The 27391-nt window shown below is 40.6% G+C and overlaps 2 protein-coding genes across 27 annotated transcripts in view; one reads left to right on the top strand and one right to left on the bottom strand.

The window, feature by feature from the left end:
• Positions 1-27391, bottom strand: part of Astn2 (astrotactin 2) — a 908742-nt gene that overhangs the window by 207261 nt on the left and 674090 nt on the right. The gene's annotated exons all lie outside the window — the stretch shown is intronic.
• Positions 5257-27391, top strand: part of Trim32 (tripartite motif containing 32) — a 78265-nt gene continuing 56130 nt past the window's right edge. For 3 of the 12 annotated variants that reach the window (XR_015439768.1, XR_015439769.1, XR_015439766.1), the window contains exon 1: positions 5273-5335. Coding sequence is in view for 4 of the 12 variants with exons in the window: in XM_004849479.3 (XP_004849536.1) it covers positions 15102-17063 (1962 nt within the window). In the remaining 8 variants the exon portion in view is untranslated. Of the gene's footprint in view, positions 5336-5565; positions 6640-15020; positions 27062-27391 lie in introns of those variants that run through there. The other 9 variants (XR_015439767.1, XR_015439771.1, XR_015439772.1 and 6 more) reach the window with 7 other exon arrangements.

Raw genomic sequence — 27391 nt, 5'->3', positions numbered from 1 at the left:
GGAAAAAAAGGAATGGAAGGAAAGTAAGAGGCAAGAAAAAGCCTCTCAGATGGTCTTCAACAATCTCACCTGCTGATATACACTGCCTGTTATAACCTCCTCCATTTGAATAATTTGCTTCTAACCAATAGGATATGATAATAGGGAGGAGGAGCCACTTGTGTGATTAGTTACAAAAGACTGTGTGACTTCTATCTCGTTAGCTGACTCCTTCTTACGGGCTTTGATGAAGGGAAATCATTAATGGAGTGGCTTGTGTGGCAAGGAATGGAGAGCAGACACTGGCCAAAAGCCAGCAAGGAACTGAGGCCCTCAGTCATAGCAGAATCTAGTCAGCTACATAAGTGATCTTGTAAATGATACTTCCCAGTCCAGCCTCCAGACGAGACCTCAATCCTAGCCAATAATTTGATTGCAGCCTTGTAAGACACTGTGAAGCAAAGAACCCACCTAAGTTGTGCTTGGATTTGTGAATCACACAGAATCTGTGAGATATTAAGTATGTGTTGTTTGAAGTGGCAAACTTTTGAGTTGTTATGAAGTGACAGATTAGCGATACAGGTACACAGATACAGACATTCCGTTTCTGTAACCAGGTCCTTCAATGAATTGGTCATTATGAGGAATTATATATATAGTATGCATATTAACAACAAAGAAATGGTCAAAGGAAACTCCAACTTGATGACTTTGCTTACTGCAATGTATAACAGAATGTACAAGTGCAGTACTGTACAGTACAATCAGCAAAAATTACAGTACTGTACTGTCCTGTTGAAGAAGCCCTCACAAAGCTGTGCTGACACTCTTGTTCCTGTGTCGCAAGTCTGAATGTGGGTCCTAAGTCAAGTGAGATGTCCAAACAGCGCACCTCGGTAGGGTGTAAGTCCAGTCCTTGAACAGGTGGGTGGTTAAATAAGGAATATCTGTGTAATTTTACATTATTTCACGAAAATTCAAATAATTGTAAACCTCTAGATTCAGACAAATTTGGTTAGGATTTATGAGAGTTTAAATTCCTAACAGTTTCTTCCTTCTATTATGTCAGCAAAATATTCCTCTTCACCTCATAATTAAGTTGTGAGTGAGGGAGAAAAGGAGACTTATTTTGTTGAGAATAGTGATGACATTAGTAACAATACGATTAATGCCAATAATAGTTAACATTCACAGAGCACTTATTTGTTACCAGGTAGGGCTCTAAGCCTTTTAGATCTACTAAGTCATCTAATATTCATATTTCTATGTGATGGATGACTACTATTATTCCAATTTTGTGGAGGAGAAAAATGAAATACAAAGATGCTAAGTTGCCCAAGGTCACAATGTTTTTTCTGTTGCAACAAGTTGCCAAGCATTACTTCAAATCATCTTCTCATCTATCCCAAAATATCTTCCAGGCATGTGCAATTGAAGTTTTATCTTATTACAAAGCCCTCTCCTCTTTCTACACAATGGGGTACTTAATAAGCAAACTTATTTTCATAACAAATGCAATACAATAAATATTGAAAGTACATGTGAGGCAAAATATTCAGCATATCCAATATCTCATTTTGTTCCCAACAATAGTGTGAGTCAGGTAGCCCTATTTTAAAGTGAACAAATACCAGAGATATTTTTTAGAAATGAAGGAAACAATATTCAGTCAACTGTCTCCTCCCAAAAAGATTTGTTAAAGGCCTAACTCCCAGGATATCAGACTTTACTTGGAATTAAGAATGTCACAGATGTAGTTAGTTAAAGTGACTTCATACTGGAGTGGAACAGCCCCTTAAACCACTATGACTTGTGTTCACAAACCAAAGAATGCCTGAGGCCACCAGAAGCTAGAATAAGCAAGGTCTTCCTTAAAGGCTTTGGTGTGAGCATGACCCTGCTGACACCATGAATTCAGACTTCTAGCCTCCAGAACCGTGAGAATAAATTTGACTTGTTTTAAGCCACCTAGTTTGTGGCAATTTGCTACTGCAGTCCAAAGAAACTGATACAGGTGGTTTAAATGTTAAATGAAAAACCATTATATTAAAATGCTGAATAAAGAGTAAAGACTCCACAAAGAGTATTTTTTAAATGTCTCTGTGTAAGAGGAATGCTAATATTGTGCCAGTATATGCAAAGCTATAGGAGAAAAATGAGTAGAGATCCCCAGAGTGCTTATTTCACTCTGCAATTTTTGTGGGAAGTGTAGTAATTAATTCAATTGGTAAGTAATTTAAACATTAAAAGAAAACAGTCAAATAAACACACATTTTTTTAAGAGAGAAGAGGTTTTTTAAAGGCATACTTGAGTTTTATCCTCAGACTTTCAGGAGTACCATTATTTCTTCTCTGTGATTGAGAACATCGATAGATACTATATGTGTGTGTGTGTGTGTGAGTGTGTATGTGAGTGCTTGTGTGCACATATGTGCAAACAGTTCTGAATTGCATTTTGGGGCTGTTAACTGTGGTTTTCAGGAGACCACTAATTCTCTCTGCCTAGTTTTAGAAGGGAAAATAAGTTAGAAACCATTTGATAGCAACTCTCTCATACCTCCCACCTATAACAGAATATCTGGTAAAAACACCCCACACCCCTGCCCCTGCCTTTCCAGTGGAATAAGCCAAACTGAGCCTCCAACATGATAGAAATCCAAGGCAGACAGCATTTCCCACTCTTCTGGTGTCAATGCTCAGAACAGCATAAAGTGAGAATCTTTGCCTTGAGAGAATTATACTATGTGGTCATAAAGAGAGCCATAATGCACCAGGCATTCCCTGATTTCCTAAGCATTACCATCTCTCTTTTTTGAATTTTATAAACTCTACTCAGTAAAATGGAAAGCAGATTGTATCCTTAAATATGGGTAGTTCTGGGGTGGTGCTTCAGAGCGTGTCATGGGCTAATAGGACCGGGTTTGTACTCTAGCTGTACCACTTCCTACTTGTTGGCTTTAAGTGAGCGATTTAATCTTCCTGTTAGCTCTTTTGCAACATGAAGCTACTCCTGTCTACTTAAGGAATTGCTAAGGAGACTGTGATGTATCTATGAAGTATCTGACATATTAAGGATGCTCAATGAACGGCCAACTCTTACCTGACTGATGCCACTGAGTCATTTTGTTGCTGGAATAATTCTAGGAAAAATAGGAAACGTGATTTGCCTTAGGTCACATTTCCCTGTCCAACTCATTTACTCAGAAAATCTTACTTATATGCTGTTGAGCATTATGGATATAGATGTGAATGCAAACAGCAATGTCCTTCAGGGAGTTCACATCTAACTGGTAATGATGATAGGTAATAGATAATTAAAACCCAACTAGTATGTGCTTTGGGAGAAATCATCAAACTGCAAGTCCTGATGCAGTGAACACACCAGTTGCCAGGAGCACAGGAAGGTCAGGAAAGCAAAACCTTTTTCCTCTGTCTTTACAAGGTTCTCCCTGTATCCATCAGCTGCCAATTCCAATCAAAATGTGATGTAAGCCCTGCAGTGCCCAACTGGGATCTTTTCTCAGTCCAATTTTTACTCAATCTATTCATGGTCTATCTGCCAAAACCCCAGATAGCCCTTGATTATAAGTCCATTGTTGAGGCTTCCAAGAGCAGTAGGTCAACCAAGGAGTCCTGAGTCCCCTGAGTGGTCTGCTCAAAGGGGCATGAAATATGTCAGTCAAACCTCCTCTTCATTCTAATACCTGAAATTCTGGGGGCTGGGAATTATGGAACCAGCAGCACAGAATATGTAAGAACTAATTACAATTTTTTAAAAAGTTATTACTAACCAACTGCAAATCAGTCATAATCTTGATTAATCCTCATACCAAGTCCCATTTTCATTTAGAGATAAAGAAATGGGGGAAAAGATTAAACAAAGATAAGAGGGTGGATTCGCAAAATTGGGTTTAGATTTTTTTTTTCTTTCTAATTTTGAGGTCCTGGGGATTGAACCTCAGTTCTTGCACATGCTAGGCAGGTACTCTACCACTGGGTACATTCTCAGCATTTTTTTTTTTTTTTTTTTTTTTTTGTATCAGGGATTGAACTCAGGTCCTTGCGCTCTCGAGGCAGGTGGCAGAGCCACTGAGCTAAATCCTTGCCCCACACTCTCAGCCTTTTTAAAATCTTATTTTGAGGGAGGACGTCTTTAAACTTCTGATCTTATTGCCTCAGCCTCCTAAGTAGCTGGGATTACAGGCATTGGCTACCATGCCCGGCTCTCAGAATTGGGTTTAAATCTAGGTCCTCACATTTAGGAGCTAGTGCCCTTGTTATTTAATCGCATAGCAATCAGTCACCTTATTTTAGATGGCTGTTAACGAAGATTAAGTTAGCTATGCCGGTGAAGTGTATAGTTGTGTCCACTCAGAAAGCCCTTAAAGACGTTAGTTTTATTACTGTTTTTGTTTAATCATTGTGCAGGGTCACATTGCTATGTGAAATTTCAAAACCAAGCAGAGATTACAGTACTTCAGACTCCTTTTGCTCCTAAACTATACAATATGAGCAGGTGATTGGCCCCAAACTACCTTAGGGACTGCAGGTCCTGGCCAGGCAGTAGGGAGGGAGGATCACCTCCCACATGGTAAGGCTTCCCTCCTGCCCCACTCCCCAAAGCTGGACTTCGGTTGGGTTCCCCGATAGCTTCAGGGTGCAGGCATAGTAGCTACAGTGTTTCCCATATCTACCTCTGCAGCTGACCTTCCAGCTGAGTAGACAAGAGACTCCTTCACAGAAACAGTTTACTTCTTAGATCATCTGTCTCTAGAAAGGGGCGTGTCACAGGCAGAAATACAGGTCCAGAGGCACTGTCTTTCGAAGAGAGTCCAGGTTCTGTGTTTGTCTTCCCTTGCCCCATTTCTTGGATGGGAAAGCTGAGGTTCAGAGAGGCCTTTCTGCTAGGTGTCTAGGCTCTTTTGAGGAATGCTCTTGAAGGTCACGGGGGTTAAGTGAAGAGGTTAAGACCTTGAGATGGAGTCAGACCCATGAGTTCCGGCTTGGCTTCCGACTCGCTGAGAGAACTCGGGCAGGCCTCTTTTGGCCAAGGGTCTCAGTTTCTTCATTCATGCGAAGAAGAAGGGAAGCTGTTTTAGGTGAGGCCAAGGCCTCTAAAAAAGGGGCAGAAAGTCTGCACCTCCAGCGCCGCCAGCGCCGAGAGCTGGGCCTGCAGGCCTACAAGCCCCAGCATGCCTACAAGCCCCAGCATGCCTCGGGAAGGGGCGGGGCGCAGTGACTGACAGACGGCCCTACGAATTGGCACCCAAAGAGGGGGCGCGCCGCGGCGCAGGCGCGTAGGGCGGCGGGCGGATGGGCTGGTTGCGGTGGACGTGTCGGAGCCGCGGGCGGTCAGGTAGGGGGCGGGAAGGAGGGTTGGGGACCCGGGTCTGCGGCCACAGTCCAGGGCGTTGGCTGAGCGGCAGAGCAGGTTGCGGGGGGGGGGGGGGGGCGCATGCCCGAATGGCAGAGTCTGAGGACTGGATCTGAGGGGCAGTGGTGGGTGGGGGTGGGGGTGGGGGTGGGGCTGTGAGGAGCTGGCTGCTGGGGCCGGGGAGATCCGAGGCGATGCAGCAGGGGGAGGGGAGTGAGGGGCTCTGCGAAGCTTCGCAGTGGCTGCATCTCTGGACGTGTGAGGTAGTAATATAGGGCCCCTGAGGAGAGACAGGGTGCAGCGTCTGGAGATAGGAAAGAATGAGGCGACTGGAAGGGTCTGGGTACACAAATTTCAGATATATGATGGGATTGGGAGGCTCTGATGAGATTCGAAGTGAGAAATCTCAGGAGCTTTGAGGAAACCTGGGGGCGATAGGAATTTGGGCTGGGGAACAAGATCTGAGATCAGAGCAAACAGTCTAATTGCTAACGAGAAAGGGATTTCCGGAGCAGGATCTGAGGGGATCGAGGGATGAGTTCCAGGGAGAATCAGTAGGAAACAGTATCCTGTTAGCTAAAAGAAGGACATGGCAAAGGTTTGAAACCAACACATGAGGTTGGAAGGAGGAAGGAGTAGGGTTTGAGGGCGGCACAGCGCCTGATAGAATGCAGGAGATGGGGTTCAGATTGAGACAGGGCAGAAATCTGAGGTGTAGGACTGGGGCGTTTAGCTGGGATGCAGGACTGAAGACTACAGAGATTTGAAACAGGAATTAAAGAATATGTCAGAGGGATTTGGGGCACATGAGTGAATAATAGGTGAGGGTTGTGAGACTGCAATATATTGCTCAAAATTCTAAATTGTAAGAGGGTTGGGAACAGTGTTTAGAGAAGATTGAAATGGTGGAATAGGGATGCCTTAACTGGGCCATGGAATTGAAAGACTTTGGGTTAGATTTGTGGGTTGGTTTCTTGGGCTACTAAAGGAATTTTCTTGACCTCTCTGCATGGAAAGCAGGAGGAGTTTGGGGGACCTAATCACCTAAAAATCACCTATGAAACTGTGTATGAGTGTGTGAAGTTTTAACAGAGTTCAAGGATTTAGGAATAAAGTCGTAGACATTCCCTGTGAAAGGCAGAGTCTTCTTCACTTATTATCCAAGATCCTTTATTCTAAGATATGCATGGTACTGCCACTAGCTCCTTTAACCATCCTACTCTTTCTACTGCTTGATGAAAGTGTTGGGCTTTGGAGAAGAGGATGGTCAAAGCTAGAGACTTAAGGTAGGAAACGACTCAAAGTTATGTGCCTACCCCTCCCTTTGTACCCCCAAGCTGTGATAGCAGATGTGTGAGACCTGGGTGGAAACGAGTAGAACATTAATCCTGTAAGGTTTATTATAGCTCAAAGAGGCAGTGGCTCTGTGAATGAAATGTTTGGGCTGAGAGAGAGACAAAAGCCAAGGGGACTTATGTATTGTGCCTTCAGACCTATGCCATGTTCTAAAACAGTATTTCTTAACCAGGAGTAATTTTGTCCCTCAGAGGACATTTAGCAAGGACTGGAAATGTTTTTAGTTGTCGCAGGTGTCAAGGTACTACTGGCCTCTAGTGGGTAGATACCAGAGACACTATTATATCTTACAATGCATGGAAGAGCCTTCACAGCAAAGTATTATCTGACGACAAATGTCAGTAATGCCAAATTGAGACACCTTGCTCTACAGTCAGATACTCTGGGTTCAAATCCTGGCTCTATCTTTTCCTGACCTTGTGGACTTGAGTGAGTTACTTACATTTTAATGCCTTGAATTAATGGCAGAACTGAAGATATTATAAGGATTTAGTGAACTAAATCAGGGTACCTAGTGTTGAGTGCATAGTAAGTGCTCAAATTGCGGCAGTTTTTAGTTTTTACTATCACTTTCTTACTCAGTTTTGTTTTGTTTTTTAAGAGACGGGGTTTTTTGCTATGTTACTAAGTTGCCCAAGCTGCCTCTCATTCAGTTTTCATAATAGCCCATTTATATATCTAAATCTATTTTAGTGACATAGTAATGACAGAGTTAAGCTCATATCCAGACCCTGATAATGTATATTCTCACCTTCTTTGTTGCTTTTTTTGGTGGGCTCTGCTTAGTCTTGTTTTCTCAAGACTCTTAATGAAGAAGAGGATGACCCAGTGGGAATCATCGAATATCAAAGTGAATTCTAAAGGGGGTGTATATAGATCTCTCTGTTTGGGTAGGGAGGAGCCCTGGACTCTGTTCTTGGCTTGCTCTTTGACCAGGACCAGTGGGATAGTAAGGGGAGGACCTTGAGAATAGCAAGCTTGATGAGGTACAAGGGCCTATAGGATGAGTCCATTGGCTTCAAAATACACCATAAAGCAGATCTCAGGCGGAGGGCAGTTGTAATTTGAAGGAGAGTAACTACTGTTCTAAATGATGTCCTTTGCGCTTCCTTCCTCTGTGACAGAATAGTAGAATTAGCTTCGTCACCAGAAAGACTAGGTATCGTATTGTCAAAATTACTTTAGAAACAAATCCAGATGAGACTTAGCTGGAATGGCCACACATACTCCTGACAATAATATGTAATTTGAATTGAGTTAACCTTGAAATCAGAAGCTTGAAGTCCAAACTCTTTACTTTGCTGCTTATTTTCTAAGTGACCTCGGTCAAGCACTTGTCCTGTCAGCCTCAATTTATTAAAAATATAAATAGTTGTACTTGCTGAGTGCTTATCTCTGTAAATCCTGCCGCAATTTTGGCAACAATCTAGTTGTTATTCCTTATAGGTGAGAAAACTAATAAATTAAATGATTTAACCTAGGCTACATAGCAAGGAGTTAAGGAGGAATTCAAAACCTTGTTCCATTTGACTCCTGGATTACATTATGTAGCTTTAATAGAAGAACTTTTCCAACACTTAAAATTCCCTACGCCTATGTCTGGAGAGTGGTTGGAAGCGAAAAGTTTACAAGGTTCTTGAAATGGATCATCTTCCATGCACATGCTGATGCGCTTCCTTTGTAACACTCCCTCCATTAGGTCCTTTGGTAGAAAAGTCAGGTTTAAAAGTCATTCCTAGATGTTGGTTCCAACCCATCAGCCAGCCTGTGCCAGGGGGGCATGGCAGTCACATTTGTGTCAGTATGGTTTTATGGCTGGTTTCATTTACACATGGGCATTTTGGTCAGTATTCTACTAACCAGTTTTTAGACCTCGGATAGGTTGCTTTTCTCAGAACATTGTTTTCCTTACTTGTAAAGAGGAATAACATTTGTCACATAATTTTGAGAATAAGAGTGATGTACAAGGGCCGGGGATTTAGCTCAGTGGTTGTGCCGCCTGCCTCGAAAGCTCAAGGACCTGAGTTCGATCCCAGGTACCAAAAAAAAAAGAGTGATGTACAAAAAGTTTCTGATATTGAGTAAATAAAAGTTGTTCTATGAGAGGTCGCAATTACAAGATAAAGGTAAAGCTGAAAGGGACCTAAGTGTTGCTTTGCTTTGCTTTGATAACCCTAAGTGGTGTTTCTCAGCATTTTCCAAATTCTCATCCCATCTATTATTCCCAGTACCTGCTTCTTAATCCATTAATCAAAAATCTCATGATTAGAGCTGGAGATATAGCTCAGTGGTAGAGGGCTTGCCAAGGAAGCCCTGAGTTTAATCCCTAGTACTGCAAAAACCAAATAGAAAACACCTTGTGATTAAATGATCACATATATGCAGAAAAATGAACTGTAAAAGAGTTGAGTGAGGTGAGTAGAAGTCCCTTGGGAAAAGGCTTGGATTTTTTTTTTCCACTTTATATTCTGTGAGTCATGTTGATAGCATAGGTATTACCCAAATGTGATGATCACAGGTATTTTTTTTAAGGTATTAGAGATTGAATCTAGGGCCTCTGAGCTACACCCCTAGTCAAGGGAAACTTTCAGCAAGCTTTTGAGAAAGAAACAACAGGCAAACATTTTTTCCAGTAAGCCCTATTATTGCTTTAACTTAGTTTAGCCAAAAGTTTCCTTTTCCACAAACATGTTTCCTTCTGTTTTAAGTGTCCCATACTGATACAACTTTGGGGATGTGCCAGTGTCTTCCTTAGCTGTGTGCAGGTGCTTTAAATGCTCTGAGTGGGTAAACGTCAGGCGATAACCCCACTGACTTCCTGAAAATCAGTCTTGCTATTGAGTGACCTTTGTGCATGGAAGTGGTTATGCACTTAACATTCTGTTAAAATGCATGAGGAATAAATATAGTTTAGAAAGCTGACATGAAAGGAAAAGTAATAAACCTTGTAAAAACCCCAGTCAAACCAGGAGAGTACGTTACTAGAAGAACAGAGCTTATGGAAGGACTGTAGTATTTTACTTGGCTAATTTTAATGTGAAAGCTCTTTTCCTGTCCATTTCTTTCTCAAAAATACCAGTCCCTTTCACAGGAATGGACTCACAGTAGGTGCTCAGTAAAGATTGTTTTTAATTAATTGCTTAAGTTTCTCTAGTTTTGCTTATGGTCTAAGCCACCGTGAGTGCAGGAGAATGAGCCACTGATACAGTGCAAGAAATAGAGACGATCAAGTAAATTCATTTAGAGAAAGACCCTGTGACAGATACTCAAGCATTGCATGAACATTTGAAACCTTGGGTCATCTCAAACTTTTGTTTTTGATATTAGGTAAAACAATCTCCAAAAAGACTCAGAATTTTTATTATTTAAGTGATTGTGATGCCTTAGGTGTAGTCTGCCTATTGAAAAGTGCCTCTTCATTTCTTCTCATAGGCTGAGTGGTAGTGGTGACAGGTGGTAGCTGCTACCACTGCTAATAATAAAAGTTGTATTTCTGCACAGCTAATTGTATGCCTGGCTTGGTGCTGTAATAAGTGTTTTACACATATAAACTCATTTAAGCTGTACAGTAGCTATGTGAGGAAGTTACTGTTTTAGAGCCACTTTTCACAGACAAACTGGGAACTAGATAAGTTAAGTTAAATAACTTGCCTAATCTCCACAGTAGTAGAGTTCGTATTCAAATCCAGAACGACTGGCTTCTAAGTCCACTTCCTTAGTCTTTGTAATACTGTTTGCTCCTAGCTCCTGCCTTTTAGTCCTAGTTCTGCTGAATGATATGAGCTTAGTTTCCCTATTCTGGTCTTAGTTTCCTCCTTTATATTACTCTCTGAGATCACTACTGATGGTAACAGTCTATGTTTAGTCTGTGGCAGAAGGAGCTGCAGCAGTTTACTTTGGGCCAAGAGACGTTGTGAATTCCGTTGCCTATTAGCTTCTAGTCTGGATGTTTAGCGTTCTTAATCAAACTCCTCCAAAACTGACCAATCCTTTCATTAATTTTTATGAGCCTTTACTTCCCATGAAAAGGAAGGTTCTTCATTCTTTCAAACTTTAGTTATAAACTGAATTCATTGTTAATACTAGTACTAATGGTCATTGTCAGTGCTGTTCCTGATTGTCCTTAACATTATGGTAAATAGCATCCTTTCATTGAGTACTCACCAGTATCAAGCTAAGTAATTTATATGTGCTATCCCTAATCACCACAATAATATTTTATAAATTAAATAAAAGAGATCTAAAGAAGTTAATAACTTGCCACCTATCCTGTATCTTATAAATGAGTGTGCTAAGACTTGATCTCAGTTCTGTCTGAGTTTCTGTTGTTTTGTTTTGTTTGATTTTTGCCTTCTGTACTACCCTGATTATTTATTTCATGGACTGGGGAAAACCTGATGGTGCCATAAGAGGCTAGACCAGGCTTGGATGATATTAAAAAATTTCCCTGAGTCTAAGGGCAGCCAAAGTAGACACAGTTTAAGGAGTGTATTCTCATGTGGAGTCCAAGAGAAGTGTTAATATCATTATGGAATGTGTAGTATAAACCATCACATCAAAAGGGTAAGAAGGGGGTACACTGGGCTTAGATGAGGTGAGAGATTAAATCTTGACAGTATGTAGTATGCAACAGAAACATGCTTAAGGGATTAAAATGGGCAAAATTATAAAGAGCATGTTGGGGTTTCATTCTGGTTGGTCACAGATCTTATAGCTGGCAGAAAATGGGCAGCATACTTAAAGACTTTGGGTGATAAGACAGTTCTTTTCACTTGTGTCTTCTTTTCAGGGAAACTCATGTCAAACTGAGCTTCCATATGAGTCATTCTCAGTATTAACACTTATGCCCACATGTACCCTTCTGGAGGAGAGAGTCTGCATCTGCCTATTTCTTCTATTTCAGGCTAAGAAACTTCTGAAAGCTATATTCTTACGTCATGATTTGGGCTTTTTCCAGGTTTCAGACTCTTCATGCCTGAGACTTCTTTAATAGTAGGAGCTTATGTTTCCCTAGCAAAGCATGGCAGCTTCAGGGCAGGAATTTTTCCCATCCTCTGAGAATCTGGTGAGCTGTAGACAACTGAGATAATTTTGGGCATGGATGTGGGCATAGTAAATTCATTTTTTAAAAACTGATGGTTTAGACAGGGAGGCAGGAAGCTTTTTAATTGAAGGAGGTGGTATGATATTTCCCTAATGCTGGGGAAAGAATTTGCTGGTACTGTATTTTTACAAGTTGGCAGACTTGTTTAATTAGCGGATGTGCATTGCCAGCTCTGAAAGAACAGATGTCCCTGCACATTGTAAGGTAACAAGCTCCGGATCCAAACACCAAATGTTGCCCTCAGTCTCTTGTCCCAGATGATAGAAGAGACAGTAAAGCTATTGGTTTAGAATTGAGAAGGTTTACATGGATCCTGAGTTGAAGTTTCTATCAGAATTTCTGTATTCTTGCTCCCAGATGCATGACATATAAGAATTTAACCTTTACAGTTATCCATATGAAGCATCTTAAGTTCATGATATGTGCTGATTTGTTATTTTGTTGAGACACGGACTTAAGTCATATTTTTCTTTTTTTCATGAGAGGAATGAGAATTAGATGTTATAAAGGTAGCATTTTTGATGGCCTGGTCTATTGGGCTAGAGAACACTTATGAATAAGTGTTTCATGACAGAAAAAAATTTTAAAAAGGAAAAGAAAAAAAAGTGACTTGCAATTTGATATCAGGTTAAACAAAGTAAAGATATCCGTTCTGCACAGTTCCATGATGTTTGAGCTGCATGAGTTTGAGCCAGTTTTTCTGAACTTTAGTTTTCTCATCCGTAAAGTAGGATAATGAAAATATTAACGTATTTTAAACTATCTATATGAGGACTAAATGAGATTAAGCATATAAAACACCTGGCTTGATATCTAGCATATAGTAGGATAAATACTAGATGAATTTCCTTGCAGTAGGGGGATTTCAGGAAAGTTAAGATTGACTTTAGATAAACTGTAAATGTTTGCTGCTATTTTTCAAATTGCACTGATGGTAGAAATTAGTTGTAATATGTGTCTCTACATATACCATTACCCTTTTGTATTGCTGGAGAAAGTTGATGATATGAGCAAAGCTTTCCTTAGCTAGGCACATTGTCCTTAAATCCAAGCTAACTGGTCCTCCACCTTCTTGATAGTGAGCCCATAGGATTTGCACTTAAGAGGGCTGTAGTTAGCCATGTGCCCCACCTTGCTAGATATATTCATTCTAATTGGGAGTATAAGTTGGCAATAACATAAGGCTGCAGAGCGCTGAGATCTTTCTAAGTCAGATTCATGAGCATATGTGAGGAGAGTGAGAACGTTTGTAATATATACTGGGTGAAGCAGGAGTATTCCAAGCCAGAAATACAATGTCTTGATAAAGAGCTACTATTTTTTAAATCATCCAGGCTTGAATATTTGGCCATTGTAGTGCTTCACTCCCTTATTATAATCTACTCAGTTTCCAAGTCTTACTGATTATACTTCTGGAATAGTGCTCAAATGTATCTTCTTTCTATTAATATCTGCTCCGTAGTTCAGACTTCTGTTATCTGCCCTAGGGTATTTTGCGGAAGCTTCCAAACTAGTTTCTCTGATTTCTTTTTCCTTACTTCATTCTATCAGTTCCCTGCTGCAGAACATTTGTGGTTTCACCATGCACGTCAAAACAAATTTCAAAAATTCATATTTTGGCTCTGAAGACCTTTTATAGTCATTCCCCAGTTTGCCTTTCCAAGCCTTTTAATGTTTCCCTCTGTATTCTACCATAATTTTAACCTAAGGATAAGACAAAGAACAAAGGTTCATTTAAGATATTAGTACAGAGCCAAATATTAGTGTTCTTTAGACGGTAGTACATATATTATTTAATTTTAATCCTTACAGTAACCCTGTAAATGCATTATTATTTGCATTTTACAGATGAGAAGAATAAAACAGAGGTTAAGTGTTTTCTCTTTCCAGCACAGAACACTTGTCTTTTCCCCTGATTTCCAGCCTTTGTAAGACTGTGCCCTTTGCTGAGTACTCATTCCCCCCCATCTCTACCTTTCTATGCATTCTTCAAGGCTTACATCAAATGGCATGTTTTCTTTCAACTTAGAATAAATCCATCTTAACTTTCCTCAATCTTAGTTTATATTTCATTTAAACTACCCTCTACCTTGATTATTTACATATCTTGTCTCCTTTTTATTTTTATTTTTTGGTACCGGGGATCGAACTTGGGACCTTGCGCTTGCAAGGCAGGCGCCGGAACCACTGAGCTAAATCCCCGGCCCGAGTTTTTTTTTTTTTTTTCTGTTTTTTTTTTGGTACCGGGGATCGAACTCGGGTCCTTGCGCTTGTGCTTGTGGGACAGGCAGTGGAACCACTGAGCTAAATCCCCAGCCTCTTGTCTCCTTTTTAAAGTTTGAGCATCTAAAGAGCAGACTCTATATCCTAAAAACCTCTTAATATCAATTATAGTACATGATACCTAGACTAGGATAGATGGATAGGTCAATAGGTAGGAAGATAACTGAATGGAAAATATGTATTTTGTGGTCTGATATTTTGCAGATCACCTAAAGCTAATGAGCAGAACTTTCTGTTTTTCTGGATAATTCCTAGGTCCCAAACATAACACAGTAAACCCTATGACATAATAAAAAGTCTTCCACACTTTTGCTTATGCTGTATTCTTTGCTTAAAGTACCATTATCTTTCATTGCCTTGTTTCTTTCAACACACATTTTAGGAGTGACACTGTTTGTGGGCACCCTTACCAATTTCCTCTTGGTAGAGTATCAGTCCATCCACTGTACTCCTATATGATCTTGTGGACCTTCATGGTACATTTATTCTTCTAACTCTACATAATTTTTGGTACTTTTCTACTAGTTTGAATTATAAGTTATAAAATTCACAAAATATTAATACTAGCATTTATTATAAGTATACTTCTTGCCAGGTTCTATACTAAAAGCATCATGATTATCATTTTATTTAACCCTTATAATAACTACATAAAGTAGACACCATTATATCCATTTCTCAAGTAAGTGATGGAGAAACAACTTCAGGAAGTTTAGGTTACTTCCTCAGTTCCTATCCTTGATGTAGTGATTTGGCTGGTTTTCATTTCCCTTTTTTATTATCACCTGCTACATAACAGACCTCAATATGTGTTAAATAAGTGAATGACGGAATGAATGATCATAGCTATTCTCTAAATGTTTCTTGACAGAATTAATTTGTTTGAGCAGTGGAAAATGAATAATGGTTTCTTTTTCTCTTTAGCAGGAATTTGACTCTCTGGGGCATGAATACTAAGCTATTTGGTTCTGGGCTGTGCTAGCAGGACCCTTCAACAGAAGTGCAATGGCCACAGCAGCTGCTTCTCACCTGAACCTAGATGCCCTCCGGGAAGTACTGGAATGCCCTATTTGTATGGAGTCCTTCACAGAAGAGCAGCTGAGGCCCAAACTCCTACACTGTGGCCATACCATCTGCCGTCAGTGCCTGGAGAAGCTTCTGGCCAGTAGTATCAATGGTGTTCGATGCCCCTTTTGCAGCAAGATTACACGCATAACAAGCCTCACGCAACTGACAGACAACCTGACAGTGCTGAAGATCATTGACACAGCTGGGCTCAGTGAGGCCGTGGGCCTGCTCATGTGCCGGTCGTGTGGCCGGCGACTACCCAGGCAGTTCTGCAGGAGTTGTGGTTTGGTGTTGTGTGAGCCCTGCCGGGAGGCAGAACACCAGCCTCCTGGCCACAGTACACTCCCTGTCAAAGAGGCAGCTGAGGAGCGGCGTCGGGACTTTGGAGAGAAGTTGACCCGTCTTCGGGAACTTATGGGGGAGCTGCAGCGGCGGAAGGTGGCCTTGGAAGGTGTCTCTAAGGACCTGCAAGCTAGGTATAAGGCAGTTCTTCAGGAGTATGGGCACGAGGAACGCAGGGTCCAGGACGAGCTGGCTCGCTCTCGGAAGTTCTTCACGGGCTCTTTGGCTGAAGTTGAGAAGTGCAATAGTCAAGTGGTAGAGGAACAGAGTTACCTACTTAACATTGCTGAGGTGCAGGCTGTATCTCGCTGTGACTACTTTCTGGCCAAGATCAAGCAGGCCGATGTAGCACTACTGGAGGAGACAGCTGATGAAGAGGAGCCAGAACTCACTGCCAGCCTGCCCCGGGAACTCACCCTGCAAGATGTGGAACTCCTTAAGGTGGGTCATGTTGGCCCTCTCCAAATTGGGCAAGCTGTTAAGAAGCCCCGAACAGTTAACGTGGAAGATACTTGGGCCATGGAGGCTGCAGCTTCTGCTGTCTCTACTTCTGTTACTTTTAGAGAGATGGACCTGAGCCCTGAGGAAGTAGTTGGCAGCCCTAGGGCTTCACCTGCTAAACAGAGGGGTTCTGAGACAGCTTCCAATATCCAGCAGTGCCTCTTTCTCAAGAAGATGGGGGCCAAGGGCAGCACTCCAGGCATGTTTAATCTTCCAGTCAGTCTCTATGTGACCAGCCAAGGCGAAGTGCTGGTTGCCGACCGTGGCAACTACCGTATACAAGTCTTTACCCGAAAAGGCTTTTTGAAGGAAATCCGCCGCAGCCCCAGTGGCATTGATAGCTTTGTGCTAAGCTTCCTTGGGGCTGATTTGCCCAATCTCACTCCTCTCTCTGTGGCCATGAACTGCCACGGGCTGATTGGTGTGACTGACAGCTATGACAACTCCCTGAAGGTATATACCTTGGATGGCCACTGCGTGGCCTGTCATAGGAGCCAGCTGAGCAAACCATGGGGCATCACAGCCCTGCCATCTGGCCAGTTTGTGGTAACTGATGTGGAAGGTGGAAAGCTTTGGTGTTTCACTGTTGATCGAGGAGCAGGGGTGGTCAAATACAGCTGCCTCTGCAGTGCTGTGCGGCCCAAGTTTGTCACCTGTGATTCTGAAGGCACCGTCTACTTCACCCAGGGCTTGGGCCTCAATCTGGAAAATCGGCAGAATGAGCACCACCTGGAAGGTGGTTTTTCCATTGGTTCTGTGGGCCCTGATGGGCATCTGGGTCGCCAGATTAGCCACTTCTTCTCAGAAAATGAGGATTTCCGCTGCATTGCTGGCATGTGTGTGGATGCTCGTGGTGACCTCATCGTGGCTGATAGCAGTCGCAAGGAAATCCTCCATTTTCCTAAGGGCGGCGGCTATAGTGTCCTTATTCGAGAGGGGCTCACCTGTCCAGTGGGCATTGCCCTCACTCCTAAGGGGCAGCTGCTGGTCTTGGACTGTTGGGATCACTGCATCAAGATCTACAGCTATCATCTGAGAAGATATTCCACTCCTTAGAGGATGAGAAATACCATTTTCCTCTGTTACCTAGTCAGCTTTCCTTCCCTTAGTTCTTGGGTATTGGTGGTACTATAGAATAGACTTGGTGTATGTCTTTTGATTCCAGCTGGGTTGTCCTAGAATTTTAGAAGCTCTATCTTTCAGTGTTTGTTGTTTGTTATTCCCTTCTCCTCGTGCCAGCCCCAAATAAATTTACAGCTTTAACAGATGCATTATCCCAAATAGGACACATGATGATGTTAGCTGTGGTTTGATTAGAAATTAGTCACTTGCCAGGCTTCAGTAGAGCCACCTCAGCTCTTGTATTTGAAATTTGCCCTTGTATTGAACCCTTGTTGATTTTTTCCTTTTGATGTCCCTGATATATTGTTTCTTTCCTATTATAAGCTTCATCTGTGGAACTTCCTCTTCAACTCTGGTTGCACTCTGTCTGCATGCTTCAGTTGGATCTGCTCAACCTTTCAGTGACATTTCAGACATTTACCCCTGCAGCATGATATCTTAGGCTGATCAGTGTGAAAGTACATTTATTAAGCGCCACCAAGGGAGATACACATTCCCTTTGGGAAGGAATACCTTTTGGCTGGGAATATGTGCCATCTTGGATTAGTCTCTTATTGCAGATGTACCAGAGAATGCACTGACCCTACCTGGTTAGTGTTGAAGACTTCACTGGGAATTGTTTGCCTTTTAAAGGAACATGTGGATTAAAATCATGCCACAGCATAGGAAGGTGGGAATAAGCAAATATAAATGTTCCTACAGCCAGGAAACTTTAATAGTGTCTAGGACTCCTTATGTTTCATACTCCTTCCACCAACCTGTGATAGAAGTTTGAGGAATTGTAGAACACAGGCCATGGCCAACAAAGTGGGGATGTGGACATACTCATTTTCATTACAAAAACAAACAACTTTTGGGTACTCTGTATTTTCTTTAAGTGAGTGCATAATATTTGGCTTTGGAATTTATTTCAGTTCTTCCCAGCATTAAATAATTGATAATTGTTTCTTCATCAGTGGTGGTCATGTCCTTCAGTTAAATACGGGATTTGGGAGCCAAGGAGGACAACTTGTACTATGCTGTTTTATTTCCTTGCCTGACACTGTTCTTTGCAATCATAGGGATCTAGCCAGGTCAGAATTCAGCTGAAAGCACCATTATGTGAAGATACTCCAAATCGCACTTCCACTTGTGAACAGAATCAGCCTCCAATCTTTGGAGTCACCCTGTTCAAAACCAAGCCTTCACCACATGGATATGTTTAAGTTTTATAATTACAGTTCAGAAAAGAAAACCAGAGTCGCACATTTAAGACTAGAAGTGAAAGAATCTGTGATGAGATTCCATAACTTTGGTGTTTACTAAGCACCATATCTTGCTTTCTAGGTGCAGAGATGATGGCAAAGAAAAGGCTAGTGTCTTGCTTTCACAGAAACAGAATTTCTAAACTGAGGTTCTCGTAACTATTTTTAGAAGTTTCAGTGTTGCCTCCCCACCCCACTTCAGTTGTGATTGGTTGCCACAGGACAGGTAAAGAATTAAAGTGACCTTGAACTAGTTTGTCTTTCGCTTTTCACCGAGAGAAAGCCCCATGTTCTGATTATGAAATTTCATCTGGTTTTCAAAGGTCATATAATTGAGAGGAAATTGATCGAATTAAAAGTACATCACTAGTTATTAGAGCCATTTTATCTGGTGGCACCCAGCAGCAGGAGATCTGTCTTTGCTGTCAGTGGGAGACTTGCTGAGGCAATAATATCAGCCAGGCCTTTGCCATATGGTTTGCTGCAGAGAAATGAATATGATATTGTGGGCTGGCTTGAGGTAAACAAGGCTAGGAATCCTCCAGCGGCCTATGCTTTGGGAAGAAAGTGCTGCTACTGATTGGCATTCAGCAGTTGGACCTGTCCCCATCTCTACACTGCAGTCATACTCAAATAAAGCAAGTATCTGCAGGCTTAAAGTGTGGTCTAAATGTTTTTGTTTCTTTTTACTTATACATGTGAGTATTTTGAGCTGTGCTTAGTACAGTTTTCAGTTATCTGCCATGTTGACTATATTGGAGAGTATGGTCCCAGGAAACTACTTTCCTCACAGTAGTTGCTTTTGTTTTTTGTTTTGTTTTGCTTTGCTTTGCTTTTTAAAGCAGTTGAACGTTATCCAAATAAAGTCTTATAGGCAAATCTGTGATTTAAAAGAGATTAAAGAACAGTGGCTGTGGCTGAGGCAGATCTGTGAGGCTGGAGAACAGGCTACTTCCTCCCTTCACCACATCTGTGCTACCATTATAGAACACTTGTGAATCTACAGAATACTTCCTTTAAGCCATCAAACTACAGCATTCCTGCTTTTTCAGTTATATCTCTCTAGCCATGTGGCCTTGGGCACATCACTTAACTCTGAAAAATGATAAAAATGACCCCACCTTCTGAAAGAGTATGAGATAACAGATGTGAAAACTAACAGCTATGTTCAAGAAATGATAGCTGCTATTAACTTCCTTATTGAGTTGCTCAGAAGAGTATTTCTCTGATGTGAGGTGGTGGGACAACACCTAACTATTCTTTCCTTCTTGCCTACCTTATCACTTTGCAGGTTTCTATTTGGCAACCAAAATATTTCTCAGGCATTTTCTTTCTTTAACCATATGTCTCCAAACAAATCATTACCTGTTCCATTCCACTAGCTATTCATGTTTCCAGTATTAATCAGTGTCAATATTATTTTTCCATGTACAGTATCTAAGCTTTATTGGAAACTAGCTAATCTTTAGCTACCAGCACATATAAAATGTGCCTGGTATAAAATACGTTCTCACTTACTGCATTCACTTAGTTATCTACTCAACTCAACGGTGACTCCAGTAATCTGAAGCCTCCTGCTGCAGCCTTCTTATAATGGATAAAAAAGAATTCTCAGATAAGCCCTTTTAAAGATGTATAAAAAAGCTAATGGGAAACAGCTGACTTAGGTCAGTTAAGGCTCTGCTTCCCTGTGTCATTTTTCATTAGTTATGGAAAATTTAAATTACTGGAGCAGTGATTCAGTTTTTATTGAGCACCTACTGTAGGCCAGGTACTTTGCCAGGTGTTTAGAAAAAATATTTAAATGTATTCTTCATAAATTACTCCACAGTCTTTCTTGTCTAATGTACTTGAAATCCATATTTTGTTGTTTGAGACTTCTTCAGAAGCCAGGCATAGGCTGTGTCTGAATTACCGTGAAGTCGATCCCAATGTATGCTTCAGTCTGAGATAGTCTGCAGAGAGGCACTCCATTGTTCCAATCAGAATAAATGTGGCTTGAACTATACAGTATTTCTGTGAGTGAGACAAGTAATGCTTACATCGATGTACTTTTTTATCTAGTGCTTAATAGCCTCTTAAAGATGAAGTCCTACCCAGCTCTGTAAGAGGGAAATGGAAAACAGCTAACATGAGACTCAAGTCTACATCTGACTAGGATGCTGATTTACACTCCGACCGTGCAGCCCCTCAGGGCATCTCAAAGCAGATTACAGATATGAAACATCAGATGCTTGGATGAATTTTACAAGCAGGGCAGTTGTGAGGTAACCTTTTAGCAAAATGCACACTTAAGTCTCCAGACCTGTGGCTTTATCTTGTCAGTATCATTAATATTCACAGGACCTTGTCTAAGTATGAAGCTAGGCAGCTCTGGGACTGTAGTGCATTCTAGTGGGAAGATCATTGGACTTGGAGCCAGACCTTTGTCTGGATTCCAGCTCTGCCACTCAACTAGCTGGCTGTGTGACCTCGGGCAATCACCACATCACTGAGTATCATTTTCTCTATAAAATAATTGCTAAAATCCCTTCTAGCTCTATAATTTTGTTAACTGCTGCAAAATGTGATTGAGTTTCTCCCCAGTGTTTTTGCATATTACTTATTAGAGTAGAAAAAAACTTGCACTTTGGAATCAGTCCCAATTGTTTGGTCCGATTGCTTCTCTACCCTAACAATTGTGACCTTGTCTCACTTGTTTCCCTGCTGAGCTATAGTTTCCTATTGGTAAAAGAAAATGACAGTTTACATTTTAAAGGGCATCTATTTTGAGAATTAATAATGGAATAATATATGCAAAGTACCTAATTTTGAAAATGTGACTTCATTATATAAGACAAAGGCTTCCTTTTCCACCATGGTGAGCTGATACACATCCTTCAGGTAAATCTTGGGAGAGATTTCATACCTGTATTGGTGGAGCAACAACATATTCAGCACTGGTTGGCTTCTTTTTGGAACCAAGGATCGAACTTGGAACTTTGCACTTGCGAGGAGGCAGGCGCCAGAACCACTGAGCTAAATCCCCAGCCCTGGTTGCCTTCTTAATTAAAAAGCCTATTGGAGGAAGAGAGATTGCTGAGGGTGCCAAGGAGAAGCTCATTCACAGCAGTGCATCCCGCTAGGAAGGCTACACTTAAAACCTAAAGTCTAATTATTTAATTAAAGCAATTAAGAAAGCATCTTAAATGTTTTTGAAAGATAAATAGAATCAGGATTTTTAAAAGGTTATATGCAGATACTGTGTATGTGTGTGTGTGTGTGTGTGTATGTAGAAAAAAATTTTAAAGCTTAGAAACATGCATGTTTAACTGTTCTTGTAGTTAGCTATTCTAAAAAGAATTTTCCTCCAGATCAACATTCATTAACTCAAATTATAAAAATAAGCCACAAATCTCATTGTTAGATGGGAAGGGAGTCCCTAGTTTGGTCCTGCTTCCCCTACTTATTATCCCTATAGCTATTACACAGCTTCTTCACCTCAGTTTCCTTATTTGTAATATAGGGATTATTGTACATCTTACTGCACTGTTGTGAAAAGATGATAGACATAAAACACTTAGCAGGGTACACTGAGGCATTTTCAAAATTACAGTATATTAAGTGTATCTTAAAGCTACCATCATTCTTTGTGATACAGCAAAGACACAAAACTGGTAAGGAATCTATGCTTCTTTTCTTAAGGAAAATTAGTGGTCCACTGAAATCTTGATTGAAAACATGAAGATTTTGTGTAAGTCAGATGCATGTTTTTTCCTCTACAAGTAAAGTACGGATTTTCTTCTGGTGACTATAACAGCATTACATATTTTCACAGAATAAGCAGATCTGAAATACTATTCACTTACTCATGACACATATAAGACACCTACTGTTCATTCTCATTAGCATTACTTAATGAGTAATGAATCCAAATGTAAATCAGTCATGAATCTTGCAGTCAACTTGTGGTCTGACTGCAAAGATAAGATACGTAAACAATACAAATGCATTGAAGAATAAGATAAATGATACAGGAAATACTGTGTCAAGTGTTTGAGCACAGACTTTCTAGCTAAGAGGACCTGGTTGCTGAAGAACCTTGAAAGTGGAAAATCATGAAAAGACATATGATACTAATAGGAAAAGTAAGAAGTTCCTACTAGAGTGAGGAAACATAAAATTCAAAGGTCTAGAGATCCATTTGTTCATCATCCTTCCTATGAGTAATAATTCGAGTGGTTCTCTTTTTCTTGCCCTAAGTCATGTTATTTCTATAAGTAACCATGGCTCAGTGAGGCTTCATTCTTAAGGAAGTGGTATGGTGTGGATTAAAATCTGCTTGGATTCTTAGAGGTAGAGGGCAAAGTTTGAAAATACATCCTCTCCTCAGTTTTCTAATTTGTCTCCTTACTAGGTATCACTGATTGGCATAGTCTCATAATAAGTCTAGTACCTTTTCAAAATCCTGAAATAATAATCAAATGACTTCCCTTCAAAAGCTTGAACCAGTCAGTTTTCTGGTTTCCATATAACTTTGTGGTAGAATCTGATTCATTTTTTAACATTTGCCAACAGTTTTCTCTTTTCCCCCATATCAGAACATGCTCATAAAAAAGCTCAAGTGCTTCCACTTCCAGTGTCAGCCAACAAAGTTCAAACCTATCCACAGCCCATGCATGGGAACTCTCATTCCAGCCTTGCCACCAAGTGACTTTATAAAAGGCCAAGCTAGTCTCCTTTACTGCTCAAGCCATTTTTGCACCACTTGGTAGTACCCACTGCTTTCCCCAGAAGCTTCATTATGGGAGTAATAAATCTTTTCATACTTTATTTGGTATGAGTAGCATCCTCAGTCTCAATATCTGAAGCAACTTTGGGGTGGAGAGTCTTCCATTTTCATGTGAGATGACTACAGCAGTTGACACAACCTTGGGGCTTAGGAGATCACAACCACCACTAGAGGGCTTTCTTTTCGCCAGCTGGCTCTTGCTGGCTAGAATGTTTTCATCACTGCTGGGAAGCTTGTTCTTTGAGCTTTGCCACATTTGCTTCCTCATCCATTCTATATTATAGATCGATTCAGCTAAGTTTGAAATTTTGGTAATTGGCATTTAAGGAAAGGAGAAAGGTATTCTGTAGTCCTTAGTCTTGGTCCAGACCTATCAGTGAGTCTCAGATTTAATTGTGTGTTTGCATTCCAGCATAAGTGGTAACTGACAGTAGATTTGGAGGAATCAGTCTTATCTTGTGACTTCTGGTTAGTTGTCCTGACCAGACATTGTCTCTTTTCTATAGACCCTTCTTGGGAAATATGATACCCTATACAATATGCAGCCTGTTAGTGGTCACTCATGTGGAGGAAGGCTACATGAAATGCTGTGACTTACACTTCTAAAAGCAGACAGCTCATTAGGACTTTTAAAAAAATGCCTTTATTGCTGTCCTACCTGTACCACTGTGAACAAAAAAAAAAATCTGATCTTTAGGGTTATAGGAAAATACATGACACATCCATAGTTTCACCAAGGGATTAAGTCAAACCTGACTTAAACCAAGACTCCTTATACCGTGTAAGGCAATTATTGCCATCTGGGGAAGCCCTAATCCTGACGATACATATCTGTGACTGGAAGAAGAAATGTAAATATGAACAGGATAAAGAAGATTGCCCCCCAACATCTATAACTTGAGGAAAAAACATAAATATAAACAGGAAAAGATTGCCCCTCCAACACACACCAAACTGTATAGCGTAATTACCCCCCAAAAAACACTTTGAGGAAGAGGAAACAAAACCAGCCAAACTAGAAGTTCAAAACTTGACCTAATTAGAAATATAAAACTTACTAAAAGAATGTATATAGCCAAAACACAGCAAGATAAAAGGTTGCTAATTGACTTGCACCTCTACAACCTGAGTTCTCAGTTAACATCTGCCAAAATTTAATCGTCAAACCTTCACAGCCTTAAGACTAAGGCTCAAAGTAATTATACCTGAGAATTCTCCTAATTATAAGCAAGATAGCCCTATAATCTTGGGACAGTTTCTGAGAATATTTGAGTACTTATGTATGTTTCATCTTATTCATCAGAACTTGCCTTGCCTAAATTCCCCACAGCCATAGCACTCATTATCCTAAAGTATCCCATAGTGGGCATGGCTGCTTTTAACCAATGAGTAATAAAGTAAGTCTTTGGTACTTAATAATTGTTTTTGCCAAAATGGTACTGCATGGACCTTCCCCTCCCCCCATTAGTTAAAATAGTTAATATGGTGTGGTTCAAATTAAATCAAGGTCTTCAAAATTTGAAACCCATATATTAGACCTACTTATGAAAGAGTTAACTATCCCCACTGCTCCACTATTTAATGGCTCAATTTAGCCTGCTCTTAAACCTACAAATAATTCATGGCACCTCATAATGGATTGCTGCAATCTTAATGCCAAGGTTCCCTACCATACCAAATATTATTGATGAGTAACTCTATTCAACCAACACTGGTAAATACTTTGCAGTCAGAATTGGCTAGCATGTTCAGTGCCTATTTTACCTGCTTCTCAGCTGATTTGTCTTCAAAGAGACACAATACCCCTTTTTTCTTTTGGCTACTCCAAGGGTACCTTAATAGTCTTGCTCTCACATAGTCTGTAGACAGGGTCTTAACCACATCCAGTCTTTTCCAGGACCACAGTAATGATATCATACTGATTATATCCTCCCCTAATGAGATTCATTTGATGCATTCATTGAGGACATACATTCACAAAAGGGTTCATAAAACAGGATGGACACACCATTATCCCACACACAGTACCCCAGTTCTTGCCACCTTGGTTCAATTCCTGGAAGGTATTTAGCTGAGAGCCACTCCACCCTTGATACTGCCAAGTTACAGCATCCATAGTATTAAAATAACTGGGATATGTGTTAGGCCTTTTAGGATTCTAGAGACAGCATATTCCTCATTTACAAACTTTAGCCCATTTCGGCTATTACAAATTTACACATCTTGATCTGTGTAACAAAAGGCTCTAGAATTACAATACAATATTACACTGAAAGGCTTTAGCAGTCTCTGTTCATGTCTAGTGAAGCCTATGGATCATATTTGATGGCTTTAAATTGTTCGTGGACATCTGGGGCAAAAAAACTGCCTCCTGACCCCATACCATATGCAATTACTAGATACATACCAGACTCTCCTGGTAACAGTTCGGTCGTCACAATCCCTGAGCTTGTAACCGCCCCCCGCCCCCACACACAGCTGCCTATTATGCCTTAGGTCACGTAAACAGAACCCTGAAAGCTTAACATAGCTACTTGAGGCCTCTTTGCTGCACTCCACAGTCAAACTTGGCATGCACCCTCTGCAGTAAACAGTTCCAGCCGTCCCTAGTCTCTTGCCAGATGTTACAGTACTGATGAGATTTGCCCTCTTTCCCAGATCTCTTGGATATTTGTGGAGCTCCTTGGAACCAATTGAGTTAACAGCAGACAATTTATACATTTTATAGATGATATCACTACCATTATGTGTGGTAGATTCTTCTCTAAAGCTGCGTATTTTTAACCCTTATTTGGGATGTCCTGGGTAATGGGACAAGACCCAAATCAACACAACTAACCTCTTGCAGTCTTTTTGTTGTTGTTGTTGTTTTTTTTTGTACCGGGGATCGAACTTGGGTCCTTGCGCTTGCACAGCAGGCGGCGAAACCACTGAGCTAAATCCCTGGCCCTTTTTTTGTTGTAGTTGTTGTTGTTGTTTTTGACTTGCAGTCTTTTTGATACTGGATGCCCTGGGTGACAATCTGTCACATCTGGACAGTTCTGTTGACTCTTGATTCATTGTCAATGATCTGCTCATCTGTCCCTACCAATTGCAGCAAAAATAGTTCTCTATCCAAGATTGCCTTTTAGGGGAAAAGAACTCTCTGAATGTCTTTCCTCACAGATAGCAAAAATACAATTCACACTAAATCCACAATAAACGACCTCACTAAGACATTACTTATACTTTCAGTATCTAGACAATGCTGATAGTGACCAAGGCAGTCATTTTATTTCTTAAAATACACAGTCTTGGGCTCTTGTAGAGGGATTTAAGGGAACTTTTACCTCCCTTTTCAATCTCAGGCTGCAGACCTAGAGTCCCATAGTGACTTACTAAAACCAGTTCAATTAAATGAAACATGGCACATTTTAGTAATCAACCAGATATCAGGGGTGGACTGTTATAATGATTCTGACTCCACTTTTTGTATTTGATTTCTTTCAAATTGAATTATTCCCCTTTCCCCTTCATTCTCACTTCTGGGCAAGATGATAAGAAAACCTATGTGCTCCTACCTTTGGAGCTTCAAAACAAGCACATGCCAGATAGCATATAGGAACCAATTCCAACCTCACCCTACTCTACTACTCTGTAACAGCCAAGCCAATCTTCTTTCCTTGTTTTCTCAAGCTACTTTGGGACCTGCTTTGGAGCCCCGCATTGCTCTCCTCAAAAAGTTTCATTATGTCAGTGATACATCTTTTTGGGGTGTGTGTGGCATCATCTGTCTCAGTATCTGAGTGGGTTTTGGGAGGACTATCCCACTACAGAATGAGCGACAACAAATGTTTAAATATTCATAATATGATAAATAAAATTTTTATGTTTAATTTCTGAGCAATCATATGAATAAAGGTGAATGTTTTGTGAAATTCCACTTAATATTGAATTAAAAATAAATCTATTCGTCTCTCAGGCCTCGGGATCTAAAACCTGTTTGACAAATTTAATGATTCTGTAAAACTGTTAGAAATAAAGTTAAGTGGAAGATGTCATGGCTCAAAAGATGGAGAGGCAAACATATGTATATCACTTCACCTGATCCAAGACTTAAGGACTGAATCTAGGTGAATAAAACTTCTGCACTAGTTGATACCCTACAGGAAAGGTCACATAAGGATGTAGCACATATGCTCTGGACCCTTGATAGAACACTTAATTGTTAGCTAGACAAAAGAATAAAGAATTAAGCAAAACCATAA

The sequence above is a fragment of the Heterocephalus glaber genome, unplaced genomic scaffold (genome assembly GCF_053883595.1).
Source record: "Heterocephalus glaber isolate CG9 unplaced genomic scaffold, H.glaber_assembly_v1.0 deba00001479, whole genome shotgun sequence".
In the NCBI taxonomy this organism is placed as follows: domain Eukaryota; kingdom Metazoa; phylum Chordata; class Mammalia; order Rodentia; family Bathyergidae; genus Heterocephalus; species Heterocephalus glaber.
The sequence above is the reverse complement of the archived record's forward strand: the minus strand, read 5'-3'. Positions and strand labels throughout refer to the sequence as shown.